The sequence below is a fragment of the Phoxinus phoxinus genome (genome assembly GCF_949152265.1).
Source record: "Phoxinus phoxinus genome assembly, chromosome: 23".
Classification (NCBI taxonomy): domain Eukaryota; kingdom Metazoa; phylum Chordata; class Actinopteri; order Cypriniformes; family Leuciscidae; genus Phoxinus; species Phoxinus phoxinus.
Window position 1 is genome coordinate 12,275,043 of NC_136898.1, and position 10,276 is coordinate 12,285,318.

The 10,276-nt window shown below is 37.1% G+C and overlaps 1 protein-coding gene across 1 annotated transcript in view; it reads left to right on the top strand.

Annotated features, from left to right (window-relative positions):
- The window catches only part of ints2 (integrator complex subunit 2), a 28,216-nt gene extending 18,946 nt beyond the window's left edge, over nt 1–9,270 (top strand). The window contains exons 14-25 of the mRNA XM_079600772.1: nt 1,318–1,488; nt 2,194–2,302; nt 3,141–3,245; nt 3,517–3,681; nt 4,470–4,671; nt 4,764–4,889; nt 5,341–5,542; nt 5,637–5,930; nt 6,824–6,931; nt 7,282–7,387; nt 7,859–8,035; nt 8,300–9,270. Coding sequence (XP_079456898.1) covers nt 1,318–1,488; nt 2,194–2,302; nt 3,141–3,245; nt 3,517–3,681; nt 4,470–4,671; nt 4,764–4,889; nt 5,341–5,542; nt 5,637–5,930; nt 6,824–6,931; nt 7,282–7,387; nt 7,859–8,035; nt 8,300–8,472 — 1,938 coding nt within the window. The 3' untranslated portion in view covers nt 8,473–9,270. The remainder of the gene's footprint in view (nt 1–1,317; nt 1,489–2,193; nt 2,303–3,140; nt 3,246–3,516; nt 3,682–4,469; nt 4,672–4,763; nt 4,890–5,340; nt 5,543–5,636; nt 5,931–6,823; nt 6,932–7,281; nt 7,388–7,858; nt 8,036–8,299) is intronic.
- The last annotated feature ends 1,006 nt before the right edge of the window (nt 9,271–10,276 follow it).

Genomic DNA, 10,276 nt, shown 5'->3' on the forward strand with positions numbered 1-10,276 from the left:
TTATGTGCTAGAGAAACAAGACCATCTTTAGAATTTTGTGTTTTAACTGTTTTTTGCGGTAGCTCTGTGTATTTCTTTGGCATCGCTGTCAGAGAGTAATTAGCTCATGAAGTGGATTTATTTATTGTAGAGTTAACGAAAGTTATCATGAGCATTAAAGGGGATGTGATAAAAGATGTCAGTAGACCGGGAAGATTTAAAAACGAGCGGTTCATTCATAAATCTGTAAGATATAACCTTCATGCTGTGGAAACGTAAACTGAAGACAGAACACAACGAGTGCAGGGCTAAAAAGGGGCGGGGCTACATAAGAGCTTTACTCCCAGTGTCTTTTAATAAATAAATAAAAAGCTATTGAGAACCACTTTTATATTCTGTAGTTATCATCTGTGCTATATTATTTGGTCTCTGTTTTCTATTTATTTATGTTCTGTTTAGTATTTTATTTTGTTTTATTCTGTTTTGTTTTCTGTTCCCATCTACTTTATTTTAAAAATTTTACTTTTTGTACTAGTGTGTACTGTTCGTTTTTATCATGTTCTATTCTGTTCCATTCAGGTCTATTATGTTCTATTATTTTGTTTTGTTGCATCCTATGTTCTGTTTTTTTGGGGGGGATTTTTTCCTGTTTTGTTGTTCTGTTAAAAAAAAGCCCACACTGTGCTAACTACACTACATTACTATGTTGACTCTGCTCAGTGCTAGTATTGACTTGAATCCATTGGGTTCTATTATATGTTTGACTGGCTGGCTCCTCTCCTGACTCATGGAAAGACACTCCATTGATTTAATTAAGGATGTGATTTTTGAATGTGGTAGTGCATCGCCCGGCAGATCAGAATGTTTCCTCACAATTACATCGTCAGCTTTAAAGACTGGAATCTGCCTCCTCTAGAGTCAGTAAGCCATGTTATAGCTATTGATCTGCTCAGCTGGAAAGATGATTTAATCACCCGAGTGCCAGAGGTAGATGATTGGATAATTCGCTTATTCTGAATGATCTGACTCTTTCTTTCTTTCTTTCTTTCTTTCTTTCTTTCTTTCTTTCTTTCTTTCTTTCTTTCTTTCTTTCTTTCTTTCTTTCTTTCTTTCTTTCTTTCTTTCTTTTTTTCTTTTTTTCTTTCTTTCTTTCTTTTTTTCTTTCTTTCTTTCTTTCTTTCTTTTTTTCTTTCTTTCTTTCTTTCTTTCTTTCTTTCTTTCTTTCTTTCTTTCTTTCTTTCTTTCTTTCTTTCTTTCTTTCTTTCTTTCTTTCTTTCTTTCTTTCTTTCTTTCTTTCTTTCTTTCTTTCTTTCTTTCCTTCCTTCCTTCCTTCCTCAGGACTGGATCTTCAGACAGCTGTGTGAGACGACCACTCCACTCCACACTCAGCTGCTTCCATTAATTGATGTTTACATTAACTCCATCCTGACCCCTGCTTCCAAGACCAATCCTGAGGCCACCAACCAGCCAATCACAGAGCAGGAGATACTTAATGTTTTCCAGGCAGGGGTGAGTGGAGCTAAATCATCTTTTTACTCGCATTGACTGCAAAATCATCTAAAACAGCAAAAAAAATAACTGTGATAAATGACCGCCCTGCAGTAACAAATATCAGCCTACTCAAATCAGTGGCATAGATATTATTGAAAGTTATTTTTAGATAAACGGCTTCTGGATATTGCAATATGTACAAACGATTTCTAGAAGCATATAATATCAAAAAGCATTTTAAAACATTTGAGGTTTAACAGTATTAAAGTCCTGAGTCTGTGGTAAAGTATTTGTCAGTGATACTTCCTAGAATAAAGACAATTAATATTCTGTAATATTGTCTATTAAACTGCAATGACACTATTAGATGAGAAAATAATTTAAACTAAATTGAGCAGGTAAAGACACTAACTTTGCTATATATTGACACTGTAATTGAACTGTTTTGAATCAACGTTGAACTGAATTGAGCTGAACTGAGACACCATTGTCTTTTCAACATTAACACTTATTTTCCTGTTTATTAATGTGAAGCTGCTTTGAAACAAACTATGTTGTATAAATGCTATAAATAAATGCGACTTAACTCTTGACTTGAGTAGATTATACACTATAAATCTACAAGTCTGTCCAATACAGAGCCATATGTTCCTGTAACTTCTCTTGCTTTTAACCTCTGTTTGACCTCTCTCCATCTCTCGCTCTAATATCTCTCTCTCTCAGGGAGATGGAGGGAAAGTTCGTTCTCAGTACACCATCACCACCCAGTTGCTCATTCTCTATTACATTCTGTCGTATGAGGAAGCTCTGCTCGCTAATACGAAGACATTGGGTCAGTATATTACACACCTGACATAATGTTTAAAAATGTCACCTTTAAATACATTTTTATTATATTAGATTTTCTTTCTACATTGAAGATTTTTTTTTATGAATTATTTTAGATAAAAAGATTTTTTTTTTTTTTTTTTACATTATTTATATTGTATTGTGTTAATTCAATTTTATCGACAACGATGTAAGAACACTTAATTTTGAATGTTAATAGAATTTTATTTCCCTGTATACAATTTCTTTATATTAAAATTTCGTTTCAATTAATCCTTTCAACCCAAATTCCAACTTCATCCTGAGTTTTGCATGTATGGGTCTTTTGTTTTTGGACATCTTTTCTGTTTTGTTGTGTCCTTACAGCCTCCTCCTTTGTTTAATTTTAAACAATTCAATTATTAAATGAACAACAAGACTTAATCGTGAATGCAACAGATTAACTGTAGATAAAATGATTATGTAAGTTCCTGTCTTGCCACCCAGAGTGCTATTATAATATTAGGATGAGAGCAATACAGCTTAGCTTCCCGCTCCCTCCTCTGCATGTTAAATTGCTTCAAACTCACACCAATCACCTGCAGTTTGACTTTGCTTTGGAAGCCTCTCATGGGTTATTAGAGCGGTTACTCTTCACTGTTTATGCACACAGCTCTTCCCAGAGTGCTGTGCTTATTTAATCTCTCTCTCTCCCTCTCGTCTCCTCTATCATCCTGGAGTAATGATGCCCTTTGGCTGTGCTAATGAACTGGAATACAATGAAAAATCACCTGTACATGAGCTGCACCACAGAGGCCTATTTTTAACAAACAGCCTGATAACCATGCGTTCTCTCCTCCCAGCACTTATGCAGAGGAAACCAAAATCCTACTCTCCTGCCCTCATGGACCAGATTCCCATTAAACACCTCATCCGCCAGGCCCAAGGACTGCAGCAGGAGCTGGGAGGTAAAGGACACCCGTTTAACCTCCAATGCGCTCATGTTCAGCCAAGTAGTTTTCAAATATGTTCACCAGGGCTGATAATGTTTAGATGCATCTCTAGACACATGACATTAATTTGATACTTGAAATGTTTCTCTCAGTATATTTTAATTTGTATGTGCAGTGATTTCCAGGCTGTATTCATACAAACAGTGAAACGTTCCAGTGGTTTTATTCTAAATAAAATGAATCTAAAATAAAGTTTTAAAAAGTACTATTTTGTTTCCATCATCAGGCCTGCACTCTGCTCTTCTGCGTCTACTGGCCACAAACTACCCTCACCTGTGCATGGTGGAAGACTGGATCAGTGAAGAGGAAGTGACTGGTACTCTGCCCTTACTGAGGAAGATGCTGCTGACATCCTCATCCTGCAAATACTCACAGACACAGCTACGAGACGGTACGAGCAACTCCCACTTAGTTAAAGACGAAATGTGTAAATCACTTTACTCTTGGGACAGAGATTTCATTAAAGATTTTCTGGCATTTACAGAATTTTCAAATATGATGCATGATTTAACAATCATTTTGATGGATAAAAATAAAAAGGATTAAAAGTGAATAAAATGGGATCTATATATCAAAACTGCCCATTTTTGTTCAATCAAAACAAGGAACTGGAGTGGCATATGTCCATATAATTTTTTGTAAAATGAAAACAATCATGGATAAAAATAGAAACATTACTCAGGTGTATTCTGCAAACTATTTAGCACTTCTCTGCAGTATGACATATTTCAAGCAAATTTCACACTACTGTTAACCAGACCACTGAACTCTACATTGAGACTCATAAGGCCCTTTGGCACTGGAGGAGCTCACAAGTGCTTATTATGGCCTGTGATATGAATAGTTTGTTGTTGTAGTCTAACCTTTCATGTGCATGACTCAGTTTTGCACCTGTGGATTAATGAGCCCGAAGGTGTTTGTGTATTTATACATCGCTGCTTTGACAGGCCTGTTTCTCCACAGGGCTCTTGTGTTCACAAACAGTGACAGGCTTGTGCTATTGCTATATTTAATGATATAAAAATAAAACAAACAATATATTGACTTCTAAATCCTCTAATTGTTACATTTTGTCTTTGAATTAATTATAATCAAATCTTAATCTAAGCAATTATTTGTGATTACTTTTCTTTATAAATCAGCATGAAAATTTGAAAATGAATGTTTTTTTCTTCTTAGCTTTCCAGAATGTCCTCTCTGGCGGGCCCAGGCTGCTGCGTATCCTGGAGCACCTGACGCTGCTCTCTGCGGGAGATCTGATCCCATACGCAGAGGCTCTGACTGCCAGCATGGGGCTGCTCTTAGAGGACGGCGTATCTCGCAGAATCCTACAGACTGTTAACAAACTCTGGATGGTACTTAATACAGTCATGCCACGCAAGTGAGACTTCCTCTCTGTTTTATATGCTGTAGTAAAATGGAAGGGTATCTTCAGCACTTGTACTAAGTCTCTATCTTCCTTTACTTTGTCAGGCTGTGGGTGATGACAGTAAATGCTCTGCAGCCCTCAGTAAAGCTCCTCCGGCAGCAGAGATACACTCAGAATGATCTGATGGTGGATCCTCTCATTGCCCTCCGCAACGACCCCAGAGTCTTCAGGTATTTTCTGCTTCGATTTTTTTATTATTTATGCCAATTGTTATTCTGCTAATATAATTTGTAATGGAAAAAAAAAATATTAAATCTATTTAATTTAATTTTTTTATTCGATTAAGTTTGAGGTAGCTACAACTTTTGAAGAATTTAATTGTTTACCAAGGCTGAATGTATTTGATCAAAAATATAGTAAAAGCAGTAATATGTAATATTATTGCAATTTAATATAGTTTAAAAAAAAAAATGCTGTTTTCTATTTTAATATATTTTAAATATATAATGTATTCCTGTGATTGCATCATTACTCCAGTCTTCAGTGTCAGAAATAATTATTATATGCTGCTTAATAAACATGTATTATTATTATTATCAATGTTGAAAACCGTTGTGCTGCTTTTTTTTTTCAAATGTTTGTGTATATTACATTACATTATATGTGTTTGTTCTTCTGAAGGTGTCCTCCACTAATGGACATCACTCTTCACATGCTGAACGGCTACCTGCTGGCATCTAAAGCCTACCTGAACGCCCACCTGAAGGAGACGGCTGAATTTGAGCGACAGGCTCAGACCGTATCAAACCTTGGGCTCGGTGGCCAACCTGACACACCTGAGGTCACCAGAGAGGAGCTAAAGAATGCTCTGCTGGCTGCTCAGGTAGACACATGCACGCACACACACACCTCTCTAATACTCTGAATCATGAGTTTTGTACATTAGGCATATGTGTGTTGTTTTTGTCCACCTTCAGGACAGTGCAGCAGTACAGATCTTGCTGGAGGTGTGTTTGCCGTCCCCTCATGAGGAGCTGCAGCTGGGAGGAGGTGGAGGAGCAGACAGTCTGTTGAGGAGCGTTCAGTCTGCTCCAGGTATTCCCATGCGGAAGCAGGTGGGCGACGCAGTTTTTGGGCGGGGGTCCCAGCGGGAATGCGAGGCAGAGGGCGGACTGCTCAGTGACCTGAGGGAGGTGCAGTGCCTCATCTGCTGCCTGCTGCACCAAATGTTCATCGCAGACCCCAACATTGCCAAACTAGTACACTTCCAGGTAACTAAATCTCTTTACAGAACAGTGATTACCATTATAATGATATACATACGATGTAATGATCAAACCTCATGAAAGTCTTAAAACACAGTACACACAATGTTTCCATTTTCAGATTACTTGCTTTTGTATTTGACGTCTTTTCTTTTACGCATTTTAGAGTGAAACAGGATATTCAGTGAGAAAAGAAATGTAGGGCGGGATTTAATTGTATCCATTGGGAATGGTTTAGATTGATTTGAGAAAAGTGGTCTCTGTATGACAGGTGGTTGAAAGGGAGCGGTTAAAATAGGTGGAGCAAGTTATACTACCGTTCTAAAGTTTAGGATCAGTACCATTTTTTTGTATTTTTTTTTGGTCAATGAATCCTTTAAAAAAGTATAACAGTTTCCTCAAAATTATTAAGCAGCAAAACTGTTATCAGCATTGATTCAACAAATGTTTCTTGAGCACCAAAAAGCAATTCTGAAGGATCATGTGACTGAAGCCTGGTGTAATAATCCTGAAAACTCAGCTTTGCCATCACAGGAAAAAATTAAATTTTAAAAGATATCATCTTAGAAAACAGTTATTTTAAATTGTAATGCTACCGGTATTTCACAATATTACTGTTTTTACTGTATTTTTCATCAAATTATTATTATTATATATTTTTTTAAATATGTACCAGTTAATCATTTTTTCAAATTTAGCAGGAACGTGTAATAAGGTCATTTTCCTGTTGATGTGAACATAATTTTGGAAATGTTGAAATTAAACTGCAATTAGTTTTATGTAAATCAGTAAAAAAAAAAAAAAGAGGGATAGATAAATAAAAAGAAATCTCAAATTTTCTTTCTAAGCTCTATTTGAGTTCTTCAGGTTTTCTAAATGTTCTTAAAATGTTTCTACAGGGTTATCCACAGCCCTTGCTTCCTCTGACGGTGGCAGGAATTCCTTCCATGCACATCTGTCTAGACTTTATCCCAGAACTCCTCGCTCAGCCACAGCTGGAGAAACAGGTAAGCAACTATCAATGTGTCCATCCATATTATTAGCCAGGACTAAATGGACCATGTACTTAGTTCTGGTAGTGACAGCATCATTTGAATTTAGGTGTGAATGCCATAAATTATAACCATAGCGATGTATCTAAATGAGATACAGATGTACGTGGTTTACTATATTTAGTATGCTCAATAGGATGTGAGACTCTTTATAGTATATACTACAACTTAAGTTAGAGCTGTACAGCTACAAGTTGAAGCATTAAGAGTGTGTATTGCATCATTCAAATTGCTGACACATGGTGAGCCCTCAGGGTTGACCTATGGGCTTGATGCTAATGGCAGTTTTGTTTTTTCTGCCACAGATCTTCGCCATACAGCTGTTGTCCCATCTGTGCACCCAGTACGCCCTGCCCAAATCCCTCAGTGTGGCACGTCTTGCCATTAGTGTGATGGGTACCCTCCTCACTGGTAAAATAACTCTCATCTGATTCTTTATCTCTCTTCCATTCTCTCTTTATCTTGGTCTCCGTTCTTATTCATTTATTAGGGCTGGCATTTTATTAAAGAGTGTCTAAAAATAACATTGATAATTGGAGAGATCAGACTATTACCCTGACTTTTTTTGTAACAAAAACCAGCCTGTGCAAACTTGTCCGATTATCTTTGTACACACTGCCCTCTGCTGGCCATTTGTTACTGTCTATAACAAACCTTCATCTGCAGTGTTTATAAATTATGCATCAGCCATCCATTTATTATGTTTTATTGAATGAGAACCAGAGGAGTCTTGAGCACTCTAAAATCCTGCAGTTCCTTACATTTGTGTATTAGATCATTTAAGTTTAATGTTATCTCGTGCATCTGTTCTCAAAAGCAACCAAAAACTGGTCCAATATATTCACTTATGTACCGGTAACTCATTTTTGGTATCCGTTACAGTACTGACCCGTGCCAAGCGCTTTGCATTTTTCATGCCAACGCTGCCATGCCTAGTTTCGTTCTGCAAGGCTTTCCCTCCACTCTTCGATGATGTCATGTCCCTGCTGGTTCAGGTGGGACAGGTGTCCGCTGCTGATGTCACCACCAAGGCCAGAGACATTGACCCTCTCATTGCCAGTGAGTGTGTTCTTGTCTTATTTGACTTAATTGTTTTTACATTTTGTAATGTTCAATGGCTGTTGGGGTGTCGTGGGGATATGACAAGATTTTAGATTCAATTATTTTACTCATTTGATGCTTTAAAGAGATTTTTAAGTTAGGCAATATGAGGTTGTCATTTCTCAGTATATTTCTCAGTGATTATCAAGATAATCACACTATGATTTTGCCAAATCATGTAGCCCTAGATTAAGATCTAATACACTGTGCTCTTGTGTTTAGGGCTTCAGTATCTGAGAGAGAAGCCACAGGAAATGCCTCTATCCGAATCCAAACTCTCTCTACCAAAGAGATCCGCAGAGGAGCTGGGCGGAGCCGATCCTGACGTACAGCTGTGCTATCAGATCGAGGCCACCTTCATGGACATCATCAGCTCCAGCACACAGACACTGTGACAACACACAGGCAAATAGAAATGTTGATGGACTGTGCATAGATTGGAATGAGTATTTTGTCCCATGTAAAAGTTAAGTATCATGTTACTGGAGTCTTGGTCGTACAAATCTACTTATGAACCTACGAAGCATTATAATGATAGATGTCTTGCAGCTGTTGGACTAGTGCTGAGAATATTTCATTTAAAGTCAATCCACTCAAAATCCTCCATTTTGGCATCCCAATACCACAAGTGATGAAAACATCTGGAATGAAGGTAATAAAAGATAATCTAATTTGACATAGTTTAAAGTAAACTGTACTTATATTATATATACGAAAAGTCAAATCACTGAGTACCATTTTTAAAACGAAGGACAAAATGTACTGAAAGGTTAAAATATAGATCGCAATTCCATATTCTGTTGCCAGCGAAATCCACAGTCTATATTTGACTCAAAATAACATTGACTTTCCAGGAAGCGTCCTTTAAGTCTTACGTGAATTGGATGCTCATTCTCTGGCCTGTCCTTAAGGATTGGTTTAATTCAGGTCACAAAGCAGCTTGCTGTAGAAGTAGATGTTTTCTAAACAGTGTGTTAGGTTGTTAGTAAATTGTGTATTTGAGTGTCCAACTGGATGTGTGTGTCCAGGGCACTTAGCAGTGATATTATTGGTCTGTTTTCTTGACCAGCATTTAACTGTATTTTCTTGGCACACATTCAACTTTTCTTGAAGTGTGACGTCTGACTTTTTTTTGTTACCTTGGTTGTTTACATGTCAATCCTTTGAACATTTGTATTAAATCATCTTTTTGGAAAGACCTTGTTTCCTTATGGCTTACTTGTAGTTGCATATTATCTCACTTCACCTTTATTTAGCACATATTGAGAAGAACATATTTGGCTGGCATTATAAACAGTTTGGGTTGCCAAACTCCAAGTCACAAAAAGCACCAACAATTTTACTGGATATTAAAGGCATTTACATAAACTTTAATATTTCAGATAGACCATCCTTTATCTGTGGTATTAAAAAATAACATTTCCGTTAGATCCACATGGGGGTGCTCTTGTTTCATCTAAAAATACCAGTTCCACAACCTGGAGTACACATGGAAACGCTTATGCGTGTTCAGTGATGGCATGATCAATGATTGGAGCATAACAAATAACTTGTCCAATCACATGCTCCTTTTGCTCCAGTACAATGGTTTTCTGTGTTATGAAAGCTTTAGAAAATGCTCTGATTTAATTTGCAATCAAAGTTGGCCCATGTACTTCACATTAGAGTAGAAAAATCCAGTACAAGAATGTACTTTTTTTTCTGAGCCAGATTACACCATGAGGCTTGACTCAACCTTGTGTTATTTAAAAAAAAATAATCACTTTTTGCATCACTTATATAGTCATTCTCGCCCATGTAAAATCGTTTGTAATGTCCCTAATAGAAGCTGTTGAGTTTTTCCTCTTGTCTGATGTGCAGTATATGCACCTACAAAAGGATACATAAAAATAACTAAGGCATCCATCACTCCTAAGTGCACATCTGCCCATAGGGTGATCGCAGATGTTCTTGCGTGTGATAAAAGTGTAAGAAAAGGCAGAAAATATGCATTCCGAGTGTTTTTGTGGTGTAAATGGTTCTCACCGCAGGTCTTTTGCCTCTTCAGAGCTCTGACTCTGAGCTGCTGTGAATGGCCTCAGGCTAGCAAAGGCAGAATCACAGCTCAGTTTTGTTTCTCCTTTAAGGCGCTGTCAAGTTTAAACACCTTTTTCACACAAAAAGCTTCTGTGCTCTTTTCTCTCTTTCACCTTTCCTTGC